Raw genomic sequence first — 21,526 nt, 5'->3', positions numbered from 1 at the left:
AGTGCATCGACGACGCATAGAGCCTATCAAACGTGCAAGGATGGCTTGTGGGATGTCACGCCAGATTCTCTCAAGCTCTGTTGCAAGGTCAAGGACGTTATCTGGCGGATGAGGAAGACGGCGTAGAAGTCAATCCATCTCGTCCCAAACATGCTCTATCGGGGAGAGATCCGGTGAATTTGCAGGCCAAGGCAGTAAGTCAACGTTGTGGTGTTGCAAGAAATCCATAGCAACCCTTGCCGTATGAGGGCGGGCATTGTCCTGTTGGAATGTTAACCCAGGGCCATGACGTTGCAGAAAAGGAATTGCCACAGGTCGAAGAATCTGATCCCTGTAGCCCACACCAGTTAAGTTGCCCTGAACAATCACCAAAGGAGTTCTTTGGCGTGCTGTTATTCCACCCCAAATCATCACGGAACCACCACCAAAGCCATTCCTCTCCAAGACACAGGCTTGTGCATAACGTTCTCCCACGCGTCTATAGGCACGTTGACGTCCATCACTATTGGAAATGTTAAACCTGGACTCATCTGTAAAAACAGCATTTCTCCACCAAAACAAGTATCTGCGGACATGATTTCGGCACCACATTCGGCGAGCTTGTCGATGACGTTGTGTCAGGATAGGCCGTATGGTGGGACGTCGTGGTCTGATCCCGTGATGACGTAAACGTTGTCGAACTGTGTTGGGGTGGATACGGCGAAGTCCTGGGATGGTTCGGGCAGTCATCACTGCAGTCTGAAACCTGTGGCGAAGATGGGTCACCCTCATCCATCTGTCCTGTCTTGGCGTTGTTACACGTGGACGTCCAGAACGTGGCCGATCGATGACGTCATTTCTGTTCTGGTAGCCTCTCACCAGTGCAGAAATGGTGTTCCGGTGGCCGTGGAAATGTGCAGCCACTTGTCGTTGAGACATTCCCCCACGTACCATCCCAATGGCCTCATGACGTTGTGCAGACCTGAGCCTTGGCATGCTATGCGTTTCAATAGCCGTTTAATTTTTTGAACGATCGCAAGGGCAGGGGTTGAGCTTTCCAAAGTGACTGTATTGTGTGGCATTTATTAGCTCTGTTTCTCTTTCCCGGAATGCACGTGCAACAACGTATTGCACGTCTCAAGGACGAACCCACTGACGTCACGGAACGTGGTACGTGCATGCATGTTGGATTCATGTCACTAATCTCTGAGTTTAAATCCTTATGTGTCTACACAGGTTTGATAAATTTAGATTTTAAATTTTTGTATGCACAGTTTCTTTATGTGCCAAGTATATAACACGTTTTTCACGAATTGTGTAACACATTTTGCATAACATTTTAGTATTTCGATCAGTTTTTAAATACATCGAAGATGTAGACCGACTCGGTTTGCTTCAAAAACATTGATTTGTAAATTTGACGAAGAAAGGTCAAGCTGACCTGTATGTGTGCACAATGAAACAAAATTGTTATTACATCAGACATTAATTTCCTTTGCGGTATGGAAATAAGAGGTAGGAAAACTTTTGAATATTTAGGAATGAAAATTTCAAAGCGGGTGGGTGATGTAACACACACACGCACATACACACACACGCGCGCGCGCGCACGCACGCACGCACACACACACACGAAAAACAGGTAGAAAACATGGACTGCCTTATGCTTGTTGGAAGAGGACATCTCTATGGGTCTGATGGCATATCTGGCTAGACAGGTACATTGCTTGTGATCGTACTCTGACGGTGTGGAATGCTGTCAGTGACGCGTCGCGAAAGACCACAGAAACATCCACACACACTTATATACCATGTGAGGATAAATGCTGATGATTCAAGTCATCAACGACAAGCCCTTTGACTCAGAACCAGTCGCAATATTTACGTATTCCCAAATATATTACAAGGATGTGATTTGGGTATTGACTCCAAAGGTTAGTATTAAAGTACTGGAAGAATCATTTCATGGTCAAAGGTTTATTGCTTTGCTATATGTATATATATGTATATAACAATATATAAATGCAAATAAAGTGACAAGAATTATGCCCGAACGTATCAGTGACTATTACCAGTGATTTATCTTCGACAAAAATTATCCCAACAACCCAGAGTCTCATTTCAACGAAAATAAACAAACATGTTTCATATTTCTATAGTAAGTGTTTATCAACTTGAAATCATGAGGACAACGAGATTCGTGAAAGAATTTGCTTTGTAGCACCAGGTCATTAATGGTGATTTCCAAGCATCTGAAAACAGTCAAGCATCATGTTGTGTCATATTCGTTAATGATATTCAGTGGGCAATGTCTTTATCGCAATTTGGTGACGCGTCTAGTCGCCACCAGCTCCACCCATCATCATCATCATCGTGGTCGTTCGGAATCCACCATTGTTTCCTCCTCTGCCACCTCTTCCTCCACTGTTTCCTCCGTTGCCACCTCTTCCTCCATTGTTTCCTCCGTTGCCACCTCTTCCTCCATTGTTTCCTTGGTTTCCATTCCCTCCGTTGTTTCCTCTGTTGCCTCCTCTTCCTCCATTGTTTCCTCCGTTGCCACCTCTGCCTCCATTGTTTCCTCCGTTGCCACCTCTTCCTCCATTGTTCCCTTGGTTTCCACGCCCTCCGTTGTTTCCTTGGTTTCCATTGTTTCCTCCACCGAACGAGTTGACTAGATTATCATACGTGTCCTGAGCATCACTAGGGCAGGTTCTGATGAGGTCATTGAACACTTGCAAAAGCCTGCAATCAGAAGGAACATGACGGAAAACAGACATAGCCGCGAAGCCAATATCAGGAGATGCTTGAACGAAATTATGCTTTCCAACTGACTAATATCCTCAACTGACAAATATCCTAATACCCATCCACCCATAACGAATATTACCACTAAGAGAAGGTTTAATAACCAAATCTAGTATTGACATGGATACAGCGGGGAGGAACCGACGGCACTATGATTTACAGTACCATGCATCAGAATCCATGTTGACTCTCTATGTCTTCAAAAGAAAAGAATAGGCGAAGGTCGAACACAGATTCGTATGGTTATGGAAATGCTCCTAATGATTCTCTTTTAACGTGTGACAATTATGGTTTTACACATCCATGGTAGTTGTAACATATGTTATATTTGGGATTACACTTTCTTAGTTGTCCGCAGGCTAGCAGTTGTCCGACTTCCATTCTTGTGGAAGTCGCGGGGACTCTGAGGGTGTGGGTTCGAATCCCGGATGGGACTCAGCACCAAAAGTACTAGAATATGTGCTTTACTAAGACAGTGTAATCCCAAATATAACATATGTTACATTTGACCACTTTCTAAATGGCATTGTGTAATTGTCCATGGTAGTTGTTACCATCTGAGGTGGGCCTTTATGTGGTAATGACTAGCCTACGATGTCATCCTGCTCCAAAACATTACTATTAAGGGATGCGGATGAATAGCTTATGGTCATCTTACTTCGCCTGGAAGTCACTGGGGTGAGGAAGGCCAAAGATGAGATACAGGTTTCTTGCGTCTGCGGAATCTGACATGACTTCACAGAAACCATCTTGATTTATGCAGCCGTCGGTTGTGGTGAGACTACTTTCAGCCACGTCTTCAACGATTCCACAGACAGGGTTTTCAAGCATTCCTGACAATGTCCCTGTCATGCACTTCCTGACACTGAGCATGTATTCGGCAGCCTGAAGAAAACCAGAAAACATGATCAGTCGAGACAGTTTTGGTAATGGCGTCTGGACTAACACACATGTGTGACTGACAGAGGTTTTCAGATTTCATCTTCTTCCTGCTTCTAATGACATTGCCTAATTACAGTAGCAGCTCGGGTGCCAAAGTGCCAAAGTGCCAAAGCATGGCTCCTAAAAGTCTTCGTCTGTACTTACCATAGCAATTTATGGGTATTATAACATTAATTCATTGGTAGTTATGATTCTCCACAGTGTGTCTTTATTGCCATGGTCTTATAGGGGTGTTATCATGAAAATTGATTGTCATTATCACAGAACGTCATCAGCGTTATGATAATTCATTGGTAATATCACCAATTCTTCAGTTTTATCGTAGTAAATTATTAGTATCAGCATAGTCATTAACTATTATTGGCATATGTTAAATGACAGCGCTATCCATTGTGCAAAAAAATTGAATGTTCGAGGTTGATTCTATGGTGTTGTAAGGGGGCAGAGATGTGCTATATTTAGACTTTTGCTATTTATAGACAGAGTTCTAGGACGTACTGCAAGTACTACAACCCTTAGGGCCTTTTTACTATGTTCTGATTCAGGGACTTATCTTCTTGCAGACATGGGGTAATTGTAATTTGTAATTGTAATTGAATGTAATTAATTACAGAAATCTATGTAATTGCATGTAATTTGTAATTGAATGTTTAAAATGTAATTTGTAATTGTAATTTAATTAATTAAAATCTCAATGTAATTGAATTTTTCAATTACTTTTTCAATTACATCAAATTACATCTCACTTTTTTATTTTGGTGGTCATCAGGCAACCCTTGCAATTATATTCTGTACAATAAGGAGGACAAAGGAGTGTTTTTCAATAAGATGCTTGTTGTCGGTATATACTCTAGCAGGTGTTAAGTTTTGAAAGAGATTTGAATGTCTAAGCCTTTGTAACTATCACCATCTGCACATTTGGGCTTTTATTTGTACCCAGGAGCGATAACTGTTGACTGTCGTCTCATCTTGCATCTCAAGCTACTAGAAGACCAACGATTATTCTTACTTTGATACTTTGTCTCATTGAGCTTATATTACCATCTCTGTCTATAAAATTGCTTTTATATCATACTGCCTTTGAATTTGTACCTCCACTGTAATAGTGAGTCAGTGAGTTTAGTTTTACGCCGCACTCAGTAATATTCCAGCTATATGGTGGCGGTCTGTAAATAATCGAGTCTGGACCAGACAATCCAGTAATCAACAGCATGAGCATCGGTCTACTCAACTGGGATACGATGACATGCTCCAACCAAGTCAGCGAGCTTGACCACCCGATCCCGTTAGTCGCCTCTTACGACAAGTATGGGTTACTGAAGATCAATTCTAACCCGGATCTTCACGGGTCGCCACTGTTATTCATTTGTAGTGATTTGTATTAGTTTATGAACTTAGTTAATTTTAGAATACAATTGTTAGCTAGTTCGTTACTCTATTGCTTTTACTGACTGGGTCGTGACACAATCGTAACCGAAATACTATAGTAGTACTGTTTAAAGCTGGGTTCACCTCAACAGATTCAAGTATACTGTGGACTCTCGAGAGTGAATCGCAAATGAAAAATAACATCAACTGTTTGCCATTTTCAAAGCAAATTTGAATAGACAGAATCTGACATAGTGATACCGACAATGCTGTTATTAATATATACACCGATTCACGTTTGATTGGGATCATTGCTATCTGTTTGGCATAGGACGAAAAACAGTAACGGGCCTACATTATGTATTGCATACACACATAAATTCTGGAGGTATCACACAAATGACTTCGACAAATAAACTCAGATGTAATGACACTTCTGGGAGGATTTGACACACAGTATGACAATGAATATGAATAAATTAAATCCTGCATGTAACCTGTTAAAAATCCCCTTAAGTTCCTAAAACACCGGTTAGATAGCAAATAAGAATAATTATGATATGTTGTGCACTTAACGCGTATAATGAGCAAATGACAAATACTTGTAATGTAAATCCTGCATGTAACTTACTGGTTCGGAAAAAGCAGTGCCGATGATGTTAGACTGTTGACAAATCTGCATACCCCACACGGCCGAAACACGGCATGTGTTGAGGGTTGCTTGGAAGCAAAATGGGTCAGTGTAAAAATCACAAGAACCATCCTCAGCCATTTGAGAGCAGCCTGAAAGTAACCAAACCTTATTACATATATGGACGGCAATTCAATATTGAAAATATACTCAAAGGCAAAAGTTAGTGTGATCAACACATTTTTATAATGCACTTTAATCTTGTTTATATTACACTTAATCCATAACCCAAACAGGGCCCTGTCGGGAGTTTTTGTTTTACATGCGATGTTCGAGCTTTCAAGAAATGCGTTGAAAAAAGGCATAAAACATGGCCTCTTATAAGTGTGGATCTAAACCTCGAATCATTGTCACCCAAATCATTGTTAAGACATCGACGGGTCCAGAAAACACAAATTTGGAAGAATCTGCTTACATTTCTCTATGCCACGTCTAACCGAAAATGAAAGATGGCGAGCCATTGGAATGCTTGAAACCGGAACACCCCAGCACAGCGTTGCACAGCATTTTAACGTCCACATGAACAAAATCTGCCGCTTGTGGAGACGTTATCAACAAAACGCCGTCGTTGCAGACCGTCCCCTAGGCGGCCGTCCACCTGTAACCACTCCACGCAACGATCGTTGGATTCGAACCACCCATCTGTGCCAAAGATTCCAACCAGCCACACTGACAGCCCGAACAGTTCCTGGTAGCAACAGGATATCGCCAAGGACCATTCGCCGGCGGCTGGCTGCACACGGGATACGTGGTAGACGTCCTGCCAGACGGCAAATTTTGACATTATGTCACCAATGTCTACGACTGCAGTGGTGCAGACATCTGTGGTGGAGAGCACGTAAGTGGAGACATGTTCTGTTTACTGACGGGTCCAGATTCCTCTCGCACAGCGCTGATGGACAAACCCGATCTGTCCCCTATCGAACACGTCTGGGACGAAATGGAGAGGAGATTGAGACATTGGCCAAATGTCCCAGTCACGCTTCAGGACCTCCGCCAGGTGCTTACCCAGGTATGGAAAGCCATTCTACAAGACTTCTTGCGACGTTTGATTCGCACTATGAAGCGCAGGTGTCAAGCAAGCATCAATGCTCATGATGGACATACAGGTTATTGACTGTGTGAATTTCATTTTGACCGTTTTCTCACAATGACTTCATTAGCATGTGTCCGCCAGAAAGGTTTCAAATGTGCCATTTGCAATACGATTGTAGAAAGTATTGTTTTGCAATATTCAAAAAGTCTCATCATAAAAATATCAGTTGTTAATTCACATATCTAACTTCAAGTCAATCACAACTTTTCCCTTTGAGTACATGTACATATTTGATCATCCTACACGTTTCGGAATCTAGGACATGCAGCATTACATACATGTGTTCGACAGGCTACATGCTTTGGTTTCAGTTCCATTCCGACATTGGTTGTGATTGAAGACTTCTTTTGAGCTGTTTTATTGTCGTGATATTACTTACGAGCCTTAAAATTGTAACATTTCACTTACTTCGACCACCTCCTGTTCCACTTCCGCCGAAGCCTCCACTGCCTCCTGTACTACCTCCACTTCCACCGTTTCCACCTGTTCCTCGTCCACCACTTCCTGTTCCTCGTCCACCACTTCCTGTTCCTCGTCCACCACTTCCTGTTCCTCGTCCACCACTTCCTGTTCCTCGTCCACCACTTCCTGTTCCTTGTCCACCACTTCCTGTTCCTCTTCCACCACTTCCTGTTCCACTTCCGCCATTGCCTCCGCCGTAGCCTCCACCGTAGCCTCCATTGCCTCCTGTACTTCCTCCACTTCCACCGTTTCCACCTGTTCCTCGTCCACCACTTCCTGTTCCTCGTCCACCACTTCCTGTTCCTCGTCCACCACTTCCTGTTCCTCGTCCACCACTTCCTGTTCCTCGTCCACCACTTCCTGTTCCTCGTCCACCACTTCCTGTTCCTCTTCCACCACTTCCTGTTCCACTTCCACCACTGCCTCCTCCACTAGCCTCCATTGCCTCCTGTACTTCCTCCACTTCCACCGTTTCCACCTGTTCCTCGTCCACCACTTCCTGTTCCACTTCCACCTCGACCTCCATTTCCTCCTCTATTTCCACCATTTCCACCTGTTCCTCGTCCACCACTTCCTGTTCCACTTCCACCTCGACCTCCAGTTCCTCCACCACGGCCTCATTTTCCTCCGCTGTAGCCTCCATTGCCTCCTGCACTACCACCACTTCCTGTTTCGTTTCCACCGCGGCCTCCATTGCCTCCGCCATAGCCTCCATTGCCTCCACCGCGGCCTCCATTGCCTCCTCCATAGCCTCCATTTCCTCCTCTGCTTCCACCATTTCCTCTATTTCCACCAGTATTTCCTCCTCTATTTCCACCATTATTTCCTCCTCTGCTTCCACCATTATTTCCCTCTGCTCTGCTTCCGCCATTGCCTCCGCCATAGCCTCCACCGTAGCCTCCATTGCCTCCTGTACTACCTCCACTTCCACCGTTTCCACCTGTTCCTCGTCCACCACTTCCTGTTCCACTTCCACCTCGACCTCCATTTCCTCCTCTATTTCCACCATTATTTCCTCCTCTGCTTCCACCAGTATTTCCTCCTCTGCTTCCACCAGTATTTCCTCCTCTGCTTCCACCAGTATTTCCTCCTCTGCTTCCACCATTATTTCCTCCTCTATTTCCACCATTTCCCCCTCTATTTCCACCATTATTTCCTCCTCTGTTTCCACCATTTCCACCTCTATTGCCACCACTTCCTCCGTTTCCATTTCCACCTCCACCAGTGACTGCAGATTCAAATACATCCGTTGCATCACTGCCACATGAATCGAGGAGGTCATTGAATTTAGAAAGAAGGCTGGAAATATATTGAAAGTTTGTATATTAGCCTAGAATGAAAATTCGTCATGAAAAAAATGCATTATCATAGTATTACTTCAGTTAAATATGGACTATTACCACACGGTACTGTACCGTTTTTCCGCTCATGCATGACACTTTCGTCAGCAGTGGATGTTATTCCGGACTGAACATAATTCAGTCATACAGTTGAAGAATTACGGAAGCGTAGTAGGGCCACAGTGAAAAAAAATGTTGGTCTTATTATCTCCTACGTAGGACTAACTATGTCCTACGTAGGACTTACTATCTCCTACGTAGGACTTAATATCTCCTACGTAGGACTAACTATCTCCTACGTAGGACATAGTATCTCCTAAGTGGGTATCTCATACGTAGGACTTAGTATCTCCTACGTAGGACTTAGTATCTCCTAAGTGGGTATCTCATACGTAGGACTTAGTATCTCCTAAGTGGGACTTAGTATCTCCTACGTAGGACTAAGCATCTCCTACGTAGGACTTAATATCTCCTACGTAGGACTAAGCATCTCCTACGTAGGACTTACTATCTCCTACTTAGGACATAGTATCTCCTAAGTGGGTATCTCCTACGTAGGACTTAGTATCTCCTAAGTGGGTATCTCCTACGTAGGACTTAGTATCTCCTAAGTCCCTATGTAGTATCTCCCTATCTCCTACGAGACTTACTATCTCCTACGTAGGACTTACTATCTCCTACGTAGCACTTACTATCTCCTACGTAGGACTTACTATCTCCTACGTAGGACTTAGCATCTCATACGTAGGACTTAGTATCTCCTAAGTGGGTATCTCCTACGTAGGACGTAGTATCTCCTACGTAGTATCTCCTACGTATCTCCTACGTAGGACGTAGTATCTCCTACGTAGGACTTACTATCTCCTACGTAGGACTAAGCATCTCTTACGTTGGACTTACTATCTTCTACGTAGTACTTAATATCTCCTACGTAGGACTTACTATCTCCTACGTAGGAGATACTAACTCCTACGTAGGACATAGCATCTCCTACGTAGGACTTACTATCTCCTACGTAGGACTTAGCATCTCATACGTAGGACTTAGTATCTCCTAAGTGGGTATCTCCTACGTAGGACGTAGTATCTCCTACGTAGGACTTACTATCTCCTACGTAGGACTAAGCATCTCTTACGTTGGACTTACTATCTCCTACGTAGTACTTAATATCTCCTACGTAGGACTTACTATCTCCTCCGTAGGACATAGTATCTCCTACGTAGGAGATACTAAGTCCTACGTAGGACATAGTATATCCTACGTAGGACTTACTATCTCCTACGTAGGACTTAGTATCTCCTACGTAGGACATAGTATCTCCTAAGTGGGTATCTCCTACGTAGGACTTACTATCTCCTACGTAGGACTAAGCATCTCTTACGTAGGACTTACTATCTCCTACGTAGTACTTAATATCTCCTACGTAGGACTTACTATCTCCTACGTAGGACATAGTATCTCCTAAGTGGGTTTCTCCTACGTAGGACTTAGTATCTCCTACGTAGGACTTAGTATCCCCTAAGTGGGTTTCTCCCACGTAGGAGATACTAAGTCCTACGTAGGACATAGTATCTCCTACGTAGGACTTACTATCTCCTACGTAGGACTTAGTATCTCCTACGTAGGACTTAGTATATCCTAAGTGGGTATCTCCTACGTAGGACTTAGTATCTCCTACATATAAATACGTAGGACATAGTATCTCCTACGTAGGACTTAGTATCTCCTGTTGGAGATGATCGATATACGTTTATAAACATTAATCTGAAATGGTCGACTTAAATCCCCAGGCACGCACACAATCTCCTGCTTCGCTGTTTCAGTCACTGTTAGTCTACTATTACGCGTTGCAGTTAGTTCACTGTTCTATGTTGCAGTTTGTTACACTTTACTATTATATGCGTTGGATATTTCAAAGGTCGTTGCACATGAATGATAATCTGCGTGTACAGACGTATCTTAGACTATCGGTGGCAATCTATGTGTACGTATCCCCATATAATTATACAAATAACAATAATGACAATTCTTTGCCTTTTTGAATTTTGTATTGTTTTACGCCGCACTCAACACTTTTCACCCCAGTCAAGTCAAGCTGTAAACAATTACGAAAAAACGAGCCGCAAACGAGCGTTGCATCCGATCCAACTAGCCCCATCTGAAGACAAGCAACAACTTGCGGAGGTCGTGTTATAACCCGAGTTTCATATCAGAACCTCACCCCAACCACCTCTGTGTGTGTGTGTATGTGTGTGTGTGTGTGTGTGTGTGTGTGAGAGAGAGAGAGAGAGAGAGAGAGAGAGAGAGAGAGAGCGAGAGAGAGAGAGAATAGATGTATGTATGATAGATTAATCATAGCCATACCCAAACCTCCATAACTGCAGTTAGAACAGGGTCCACGTCACCCTAACGTAACACACACACAATGTATAGTAACACTGCGTTAGTGTCATGAATGTTCACTGACTCACATTTCTACTATCTAACGTCCTGCATAGCCAAACATTACTCAACTTAATAACCATACTTCATAATCCGAACCTTAAAAAGGATATATTAAGTACTACGTAGGAGATAGTATGTCCTACGTAGGAGATAGTAAGTCCTACGTAGGTCATAGTAAGTCCTACGCAGGACATAGTATGTCCTACGTAGGAGATAGTATGTCCTACGTAGGAGATAGTAAGTCATACGTAGGTGATTGTAAGTCCTACGTAGGAGATAGTAAGTCCTACGTAGGTCATAGTAAGTCCTACGCGGGAGATAGTATGTCCTACGTAGGAGATAGTAAGTCATACGTAGGTGATTGTAAGTCCTACGTAGGAGATAGTAAGTCCTACGTAGGTCATAGTAAGTCCTACGCAGGAGATAGTATGTCCTACGTAGGAGATAGTAAGTCCTACGTAGGTCTTAGTAAGTCCTACGCAGGAGATAGTATGTCCTACGTAGGTGATAGTAAGTCCTACGTAGGAGATAGTATGTCCTACGCAGGAGATAGTAAGTCCTACGTAGGAGATAGTAAGTCCTACGTAGGTGATAGTAAGTCCTACGTAGGTCATAGTAAGTCCTACGTAGGAAATAGTATGTCCTACGTAGGAGATAGTATGTCCTACGTAGGAGATAGTAAGTCCTATGTAGGAGATAGTATGTCCTACGTATGAGATAGTAAGTCCTACGTAGATGATAGTAAGTCCTACGCAGGAGATAGTATGTCCTACTTTGGAGATAGTAAGTCCTATGTAGGAGATAGTATGTCCTACGTAGGAGATAGTAAGTCCTACGTAGGTGATAGTAAGTCCTACGTAGGTGATCCTAAGGGCTTATGGCTTAGTTTCTACATGCAAATTTAGGGCTAGTGAATTATTTTGTGGGCTAGTGACTTTCAGGCATAGCAGAATTTGGAAACTATTTCGCACTGGTAGTATGGGCATCTACCAGAGTTTGACAAGGTCCGATTGCACTGAGACGGACCGAGTAAGTTGTCGCGTGTTAGGGAAGCATAAGAAACTGGGAACTATTCTTCAAGGCCATCGTAGCTCACACACCTAAACTACAGTCCGTTTGAGTCAGAAACGTGATTATATTTGAAAATTTTCCAGACTCCACCCAAAAAGTTCTTTAAGAAACTATTATTAAAATTTTGACACAGTTCACTATTTGTTACGAGGGATCCGGAGGAGTGCAGAGAAAGGGACAGCCAGGTGTTCGAGATGAATCAATAACTTGGTGGGCACTTGTGCACGTGCTTCTCTAACACCTGGCTGTCCCTTCCTCTGCACTCCTCCCTCGTAACAAATAGTGAACTGTGTCAAAACTTTAATGATAGTTTCTTAAAGAACTTTTTTGGTGGAGTCCGGAAAATTTTCAAATATAAGAAAGCTGTTGGGTATTAGTAAATGATAAACATGTGTACTATTTATATTTATGTGGCAATTTTGTACAATGATAAAATTTGCAATTCATCGGTCCGTTTCTGACTCAAACGGACTGTAGATCCTCGATCGCTTTGTGGAATAGGGCCTTTGAAGCTGGTTTGTGGTTTAACGCCGCACTCAGCAATATTCCAGCTATATGGAATAAATCTGTTAATAATCGGCTCTGGACCAGACAATCCAGTGATCAACATCATGAGCATCGATCTACGCCATTGGGATACGATGACATGTGTCAACCAAGTCAGCGAGCCTGACCACCTAATCACGTTGTTACCTCTATGACAAGCACGGGTTACTGAAGACCAATTCTAACCTGGATCTTCACGGGTATGGGCCCGGGTAGTAGGAAATTGAACAATGTGTTTAATATGGACAGTAACGTGGTATATTTAGTACTGCATTAAAAGCATTGCATTGAGATTGGCTAAAGAGAGAGCCCTGTGACGTGACTGATCGGATCTTTGTTCGTGTCTACAATCAGTCTTTTGATTGTTCCAGACAAAGTCTTGTAGAATTTTTAACTTCTATAGACATGGATTGAAATGTTAACCTGCTTGATTTTCAATGCAGATGTTTGCAAAGAGTTATTGATACTAAAAACGAATTATCGAAAATGAATCTGATTGACAATGATTTGTGTAGTTTTTGCAATGATGTTTCTGAGAGCATTTGTCATGTTTATTGAGAATGTTGCGAAAGCATGAAATTCTGGATTAGAACTCTAGGACTTTGGATTAATAAATATATACCATGAAAAATAAACATTACAAAAATATTTGATTTGGTTTGGTACATTGCATAATAAATCATTATCTCTGCCAAAAAACATATCAATTTATGTAATATTAAAAGTCAATGCCAAAATTCACTGATTATAAAAAGGTATTAAAAGAGATATTTTCTGTAGAAAAATGTATTTCAAAGAGAAACAATGAAATTGAAAAATACAATCTTAAATGGAATTCACATATCCCAATATTCAGCAACTAAATATAATTACATCTTTACAGCAATGTATCCTCACTTTTCCTGTGACCCGTGAAGATCCGGGGTAGAATAGGTCTTCAGCAACCCATGTGCTTGCCATAAAAAGGCGACTATCTTGTCGTAAGAGGCGACTAACGGGATCGGGTGGTCAGTTGCGCTGACTTGGTTGACACATGTCATCGGTTCCCAATTGCACAGATCGATGCTCATGCTGTTGATCACTGGATTGTCTGGTCCAGACTCGATTATTTACAGACCGCCGACATATAGCTGGAATATTGCTGAGTGCGGCGTAAAACTAAACTCACTCACTCACTCACTCACTTTTCCTGTGTTTCTTGTTACTGTATACCTTTAACGTTGACTTTGTAACCATGGGAAAAAATACAATCTTGTTAAAAAAAATCTTTTAGACGTCAGTGACATAACAAATCAAGCGGCATAAAACAACATTCGTCAATCACTTACCGTTGCTGGAAGTCACTTTCGTGTGCAAGACCGAAGCTGTAGACGATATTTTTTGCATTTTCGGGAGCGGATATCATATCACAGAAGTTGTCCTGATCAATGCAGCTGTCTCTCGCAAATACAGTGTCTTCAACGAGCTGCGTCGTTCTGTCGCAGTTATTGTACTGCAGTGCGGGTATGGTGCCTTGTGTCAGACACTGCCTCACGCTGCCCATGTAATCCCTTCCCTACAAACAACACACAGGGTACTTATATACTTGAACCAGGAATGAAACATACACTCTAAGCTGATATAAACGACAAACTTAAATATCCATGAGATATGTACTTATTCATAGTATGAAAGTTATTACTTCTTATAGTTACGGTAGGTAATTTAACCATGAATTAAATCACATTTAATAACCCGATTATGGGATATATTTTTCATGGAATAACATTAGCTTCAAACACAATTTATCCTAAACACTGCATCAATATATATTCAACAACATTGAAAACGCACCACTTACAAAATTTCAGATTACTAAAAGCACGTGAAAGGAACTGATATTTTTTGAGCGGATAATAATAGATGAACGACTGACAAAAACAACAACACAGAAAAGACGCTCATTCATGTAATTGTTCCACAGTCAGAAAGGATCAAACACACGTGGGGTCAAATCGAAAAATCAATATCGCGTGTGGTCGACATTTGCATTGACGCATGCAGTGCAACGTCTCCTCATTGAGTCAATAAGCGTCCGAATAGAGTTCTGGAGGATAGCATTCCACTTCTGCAGTAGTGCAGCCTCACGTTCCCGGGTGTTTCGCACCTGTTGTCGCCGCGAAAGACTTTGACCAATTTCGTCCGATAAGTGCTCAATTGGGGATACATCTGGCGACAGTGCTGGCCAGTGAATTACGTGGATGTGTTGCTCGGCCAGATACTGCATGGAAAGTCAGTCTGCGTGTGCCCGTGCGTTGTCCTGTTGAAAAGTATAGACACCTTGGTGGTGATTGAAGAATGATACGACGTGATTCTGAAGTATCTGGTCACGATAGTAAAGGGCATTAACTCTCCCTTGACAGACAAGAAGGCAGTCCTGTGGCTGGAACTTAAATCCACCCCAGACAATGACACTCCCACCATCCCAACGGTCTGTCTGAACCACACACTCATCAGCATAACGTTCACCACGTCTACGCCATACACTTAATCGGCCGTGAGCATTACGTTGATGAAAACGTGACTCGTCAGTGACCACCACACCATGCCATTGTTGTAACGTCTACTGAACATGCCTGTTAGCCCATTGTATACACTCATTATGGTGTCTGTCAGTCAGAATTGGTCCAACGTAAGGGTGTCGAGCATGGAGCCCTGTAGCGTGTACACGGCGTCGCATGGTGTCAGCGCTGATGACCCCGCGTCGACCTTGAACTAGTGCAGCAGTCCTGGCAGTCGGCAGTGTTCGATCACGGATATGGTCATGGTCAATATGGCTATCCTGACGGGCGTCATGACACGTTGTTGCCAAGGTCGTGGAAGGTCACGGGTGTTGCCTGTCTGCTGATGTCGTCTATGTAGCCTAACGATGGTGAAGTGGCCAAGTCTAAGTTGTCGAGTAATATCCCTGCTGCTGGTGCCAACCTGAATCATGCCTAGTGCACGTTCCCTTTCGTGAGGTGTTAACCTCGGTATCTCTGTCCTCGTTTCACAATCGTTAGTGAAGCAATGAGAATCGTTTCTCATACACCTGCTTTTAATGTCACATTCAGCATGATTTCAGAATGAAATGTGAGCTTTTTCCATGGCGTGGCTGCATGTTGATGAGATTGGGAATTTAGAGTCATACTGTGAACATGAATTTGTTTCTAAAGCATTTGTTCAACTAGACATGCCCTTCGACTTCATGTTAGTCATATTCATTGACCATTGTCATGCTGAAATCCATCTTGATGAAAATATGGGCAATTTAAGACTGGTGCGCTTTCAATGTTGGTGAGTATATTATGAAGCTGTATAACAGAGTATTTTCTAAGTACATCACCGGTAGAATGCAATAAGAGTGTGCATAGATGACTGCTATTTCAAGTTCATAAGAAAATACATACTGTACGCAATCTCGTCACATGGAATAATGCCTGCCAATACATAAAATATATTCTAAATGGTATATAATTATGCTTTGGAGCAAAATTCCCAATTTGTTATCAGCTGCCTCTTCACCTAAATTCACCTCAATGGTTAGAAATGTATTTTTGCTGCACCTAAAACACGAATAATCTAATTAATCTTATAATAAAGGATTTTATCTGATTAGGCATTCCGATTTGCGGAACGTTTCGTTTCGACGCAAGGTTCAAAGGAACATGCAAAACCAAACACTGATAACACATTTAATTTAACATAAGAATTTAAAACTCACAATTTCCAAATCAACCGTTACCTACTGCAAACAGAGTATGTCGCATTTCTTTCAAAGTATGCAAACTTTGTTTTACAAAAGCGGAATGGCCCTTCTGTAAGAAATCTATCAAACAGTAAAAGTTCGTGTTTTGCCCGTCCCCATCTTCGACTGGACAAAGTAATCGGTGCAACACCTACCTCTTGGTTGAACGTGCCATTAACTACAACGGACAACTGACAGATCTGCATGACCCATACAGGAGAAACGCGGCACGTATTGAGCAGTGCTTGGAAACAATAGGGGTCCGTGAAGAAGTCACAGGAACCTTCGTCTGCCAGTTCTGTGCACAATGCTGGAAGAAGCGTTGAGAGAGAGAGTTACAAAAAACAGTCCGTTTGAGTCAGAAACGGACTGATGAATTGCAAATTTTATCATTGTACAAAATTGCCACATAAATATAAATAGTACACATGTTTATCATTTACTAATACCCAACAGCTTTCTGATATTTGAAAATTTTCCAGACTCCACCAAAAAAGTTCTTTAAGAAACTATCATTAAAATGTTGACACAGTTCACTATTTGTTACGAGGGAGGAGTGCAGAGAAAGGGACAGCCAGGTGTGCGAGAAAGGATGGAGACGGCACAGCACAGTAGGGCTGGGACGGGTAGGAAAAAATGGAATCGAGTACCCGCATGTACTTACCCGAATCGGAATCGAGTACCCGTAAATGTAAGGAATAAAGCGCTTCTGTCAACTTTCTGAATATCCAATCACGAGTTGACAAAGATTTTTATAGAAAATCTTGAAATGATGTCAATAAGACACTGAAACTGAACATGGGCTATTTATTTTATGTCTGTTTAACCAGGGAGACTATATGTGTTGTAGATTATCCCTGGTTTAACCAGGGAGACTGTATGTGTTGTAGATTATCCCTGGTTTAACCAGGGAAACTATATGTGTTGTAGATTATCCCTGGTTTAACCAATATAGAGAGTAACACCATTACCGCTGTTACTGTAACTTGACACCTCACTGCTCATGCTCAGATATATTACATGCAGTCGTTAATAATGACCTCCATTAATCGGACAATGCCAATGATGCAAATGTGTCTTACGTCAATAATTAAAATGAAAAGTTATTATCTACCCTTGCCATTACAGAGTTCTCTCCTTTTCCGGGTACTCGATTCCTAGAAATAGGACTCGATTCCAGCTGTACCCGACCCGGATTCGAGTACCCGAGTACCCGTCCCAGCCCTACAGCACAGGCTAATGAATCAATAACACCTGGCTGTCCCTTCCTCTGCACTCCTCCCTCGTAACAAATAGTGAACTGTGTCAAAAGTTTCTGACTCAAACGGACTGTAGTTATTATGTCAAAGAAGACCGAATCGATGCAGGTCTTAGAGGCTTGCAATTTTGGTCAAACAAGGTGCAAGGATTGGCGCTGGCAAACCTACAGACGCAATCGGAACAAACTGGCTTTCCACCCAAGGACATAGGATCCTGGCGCCTGAGTGGAGGCAACTCTGTACAGAGAATTGCGGTGCCCGTGTTCTCTTCCATTAAATATACCATAGATATATATGTTACAATCGCATGTTGTTTGCCGATTATATGTCAGCTTACCAATGTCAATGTTGTCGTTTGTCCCAACTCTTCCTGGAGTACCACCATTGTTGGAGCCGGGACTTCCACCATTGTTGGTACCGGGTCTTCCTCCGCCACTGTTGGTACCGGGTCTTCCTCCGCCATTGTTGGAACCGGGTCTTCTTCCGCCATTGTTGGTACCGGGTCCACTTCCACCATTGTTGGAACCGGGTCTTCTTCCGCCACTGTTGGTACCGGGTCCACTTCCGCCATTGTTGGAACCGGGTCTTCTTCCGCCATTGTTGGAACCGGGTCTTCTTCCGCCATTGTTGGTACCGGGTCCACTTCCACCATTGTTGGTACCGGGTCTACTTCCACCATTACCGCCATTTGGGTAGCCGCCATTGTTGGATCCGGGACTTCCGCCATTGCCACCACTTGGGTATCCACCATTGTTGGAACCGGGTCTTCTTCCGCCATTGTTGGTACCGGGTCTACTTCCACCATTGTTGGAACCGGGTCTTCTTCCGCCACTGTTGGTCCCGGGTCCACTTCCGCCATTGTTGGAACCGGGTCTTCTTCCGCCATTGTTGGTACCGGGTCCACTTCCACCATTGTTGGTACCGGGTCTACTTCCACCATTACCGCCATTTGGGTAGCCGCCATTGTTGGAGCCGGGACTTCCGCCATTGCCACCACTTGGGTATCCACCATTGTTGGAGCCGGGACTTCCGCCATTGCCACCACTTGGGTAGCCGCCATTGTTGGAGCCGGGACTTCCGCCATTGTTGGGACCGGGTCTTCCTCCGCCATTACCGCCATTTGGGTAACCGCCATTGTTGGAGCCGGGACTTCCACCATTGTTGGTACCGGGTCTTCCTCCGCCATTGTTGGTACCAGGACTTCCTCCGCCATTGTTCGTACCGGGTCTACTTCCACCATTACCGCCATTTGGGTAGCCGCCATTGTTGGAGCCGGGACTTCCGCCATTGCCACCACTTGGGTATCCACCATTGTTGGTACCGGGTCTTGTTCCGCCAGTGTTGGTACCGGGTCTTCTTCCGCCATTGTTGGTACCGGGTCTTCTTCCGCCACTGTTGGTACCGGGTCTTCTTCCACCATTGTTGGAACCGGGTCTTCTTCCGCCACTGTTGGTACCGGGTCTACTTCCACCATTACCGCCATTTGGGTAGCCGCCATTGCTGGAGCCGGGACTTCCACCATTGTTGGAGCCGGGACTTCCTCCATTGCCACCACTTGGGTATCCACCATTGTTGGAGCCGGGACTTCCGCCATTGCCACCACTTGGGTATCCATTGTTCGTTTGACCACCGCTGTTGTAGTCGCCACCTCCATTTCCTGAGGTACTGGGTCTTCGGCCATTGTTGGTACCGGGTCTACTTCCACCATTACCGCCATTTGGGTAGCCGCCATTGTTGGTTCCAGGTCTTCGTCCACTGTTGGTACCGGGTCTCCCTCCATTATTGTTCTGACCCCCGTTATTGTAGTTGCCACCTCCATTGCCTTTGGTTCCTCCAGTGTTTCCTCCACCGTATTGTCCACCTTTCGTCACACCAGTACCACTGCCGCCAGTGCCGCTCCCTCCATTACAGCCACAGTTGCAAGAACTTCCATGATTACTGGACTGTCTTCTATTGGAGCCACAAAACGCCCCGACGCTGAACACCACAAGTACAAGAAGTAACGATAGTCTCATGATGAAGCCCTACCTCCTCACAGGTCCGCAAGTACCTGCTGAAAGTCAAAGCGAGATCCTGATGCTCCCGTTTTATACCGTGCAGGAGGGAGGGCCAACCGAATGAAGCGTTTATAGAAAAATTACGCGATTGGACGGATTATCGCTAGGGTGTTAATCACAGAATAGAATGTCATTTTGATGCTCGTTTACTTTGTCAAACCCTGTAAAAGGTGACTTGCTACGCTTTTATTGCATCCGAAAGGAGGACTTTCGTCTCTCACTGTGTGCACGTGTTTTTATTATGTGTACCCTTGTCAAATACTATTCGGGTGACATGTCGAAAAGCGCGTTAATTACTCCAAGAATGCCTAATGCTTGGTAATAATTATTTACTGAGGGTGCTAACCACTGACCTTTCAATATTTGGTGACACGCTCTCCTAAGTGTATAATTCAGAACCGCCGCTTTGTCGGAAAACTAAGGCTCTATGACATCATGCAACTGTCAGTATTGTAAGCTATACTTACATTCAAAAACTAGTTAAGACTCACTGTTAATGTACCGTAATCACAGTTAATGTAAGGTTTTCCTCTATTACAAATATTATAGGGTTTGACAATATTTTTTTAATCAAATTTGAGAACAAATGATGGCCCAGATGAGACTGACTGTATTTCCATATGAGGACAATGCATATGTAGATGGTATTTCCATTTTCACCAAAATGGTTTTTCGTGGACGTCATAACTTGAAAGACCAACCAAACTGAACTTGCTGAAGTGTGGTCGGTGAAATATGTTTGTTTTCCTTAGCAATGCATCTTACGTCTTTACAGGCTGACCTTTCAGCTGATACCCTTGGTGGAGTCATTATGGATGAGCGCAAGTCGTTTAAAGCCGCATGCCTATCACAGTTGGATTTAAACATTGCATTTTATTGTACAATGTCAACACACGCACACACGCGCGCGCGCATACATACACACACACACACAGATATATATATATATTATATATATATATATATATATATATAAAGAAAGCGATGAGAATACCGAGCGTACAGTAGTACATATATAAGAAGAGGTTTCTGAAATAATCACACGACACGGATCTTCTCCAACATGTTTTTTTAGGAATATGTTTAATTGGATTTCTTGTATAAACAACCTTGACCAGCTATCAAGTGCTTAGTTTCATTCAAGAGAGACAACTCCGTTAATCCTTTTTCATTAGTTTGTGAAGAGTTATCCCCCTTTGTTTACTTGCTCGCAGACGACATTTTCAGTGATCCTCAGTATGGATGATTTAGAGAAGAGGAAGTTGATTTTAGAGTATTATAACAAGGACATCAGATCAGCTAAAGTGATTTCAAGTAGAACAGGCATCCCTTCGTCCACTGTTTATCGTGTTTTGAAAACTATTGCAAATGGATATGGCATTGAGCACCAGGGAGGCGCAGGTAGGCCCAGAAAATGGACTGTCGGTGACAGGGGGCGGCTTGGTATTCTTGTTTCTAAAAGCAAACGAAGGAGTTTAGAAAACTTAAGGCTGGATATGATTGATAGAGGAACTGTGGCTGTCTGTAAGGAGACAATTAGAACTGAGCTGCATGCAATGGGTTGGCAGAAAAGTCGAGGAATTCCATCACCGATCATGAAACCTGAACAAAAAGGCGAAGGTTGAACTGGTGCTTACAGCATAGAAATTTTAACTGGACAATGTGATTTTCTCAGATGAAAGTTCTGTGTGGCTGTTTC

At 43.3% G+C, this 21,526-nt stretch overlaps 2 protein-coding genes across 5 annotated transcripts; both read right to left on the bottom strand.

Annotated features, from left to right (window-relative positions):
* Positions 1-1,940: 1,940 nt before the first annotated feature.
* Positions 1,941-18,284, bottom strand: LOC124272283 (trihydrophobin-like). 4 transcript variants are annotated; one of them, XM_046707451.1, is made up of 10 exons: positions 18,108-18,278; positions 16,667-16,821; positions 14,074-14,300; positions 8,260-8,642; positions 8,161-8,194; positions 7,822-7,887; positions 7,290-7,745; positions 5,726-5,877; positions 3,443-3,669; positions 1,941-2,721 (listed from the first exon to the last, which is right to left on the bottom strand). In XM_046707451.1, exons 3-10 carry the CDS (start codon positions 14,129-14,131, stop codon positions 2,316-2,318), a joined length of 1,782 nt encoding a protein of 593 aa, XP_046563407.1. In that variant the 5' UTR covers positions 14,132-14,300; positions 16,667-16,821; positions 18,108-18,278; the 3' UTR covers positions 1,941-2,315. The 4 variants fall into 4 exon arrangements, with proteins under 4 accessions (XP_046563407.1, XP_046563408.1, XP_046563409.1 ...); XM_046707452.1 differs by having other exon boundaries at positions 7,290-7,724; XM_046707453.1 differs by lacking the exon at positions 1,941-2,721 and having other exon boundaries at positions 3,515-3,669; positions 7,822-8,186; positions 8,229-8,642; positions 18,108-18,284.
* LOC124272253 (uncharacterized transmembrane protein DDB_G0289901-like) lies at positions 18,099-19,817 on the bottom strand. The gene is made up of 3 exons (XM_046707415.1): positions 19,236-19,817; positions 18,675-19,127; positions 18,099-18,538 (listed from the first exon to the last, which is right to left on the bottom strand). The coding sequence occupies exons 1-3, from the start codon at positions 19,783-19,785 to the stop codon at positions 18,099-18,101; spliced, it is 1,443 nt and encodes a 480-aa protein (XP_046563371.1). The 5' UTR covers positions 19,786-19,817.
* Positions 19,818-21,526: the final 1,709 nt, after the last annotated feature.

Source organism: Haliotis rubra, unplaced genomic scaffold (assembly GCF_003918875.1).
Source record: "Haliotis rubra isolate DU_JTF1 unplaced genomic scaffold, ASM391887v1 Scf168, whole genome shotgun sequence".
Taxonomy (NCBI): Eukaryota; Metazoa; Mollusca; class Gastropoda; order Lepetellida; family Haliotidae; genus Haliotis; species Haliotis rubra.
The sequence above is the reverse complement of the archived record's forward strand: the minus strand, read 5'-3'. Positions and strand labels throughout refer to the sequence as shown.

Excerpts from the sequence above, each read along its gene's own strand:
- LOC124272283 (XM_046707451.1), bottom strand. The coding sequence starts at position 14,131 with ATGCAAAAAATATCGTCTACAGCTTCGGTCTTGCACACGAAAGTGACT. Across the intron at positions 8,195-8,259 it reads AAACGGTGGAAGTGGAGGTA|GGAAATAATGGTGGAAGCAG; the intron begins GTACAGGAGGCA and ends AGCAGAGCAGAG. Across the intron at positions 2,722-3,442 it reads CCCAGTGACTTCCAGGCGAA|GCTTTTGCAAGTGTTCAATG; the intron begins GTAAGATGACCA and ends TTCTGATTGCAG.
- LOC124272253 (XM_046707415.1), bottom strand. The coding sequence starts at position 19,785 with ATGAGACTATCGTTACTTCTTGTACTTGTGGTGTTCAGCGTCGGGGCG. Across the intron at positions 19,128-19,235 it reads AAATGGCGGTAATGGTGGAA|GAAGACCCGGTACCAACACT; the intron begins GTAGACCCGGTA and ends ACAATGGCGGAA. Across the intron at positions 18,539-18,674 it reads CGGTACCAACAATGGTGGAA|AAGACCCGGTTCCAACAATG; the intron begins GTGGACCCGGTA and ends CAATGGCGGAAG.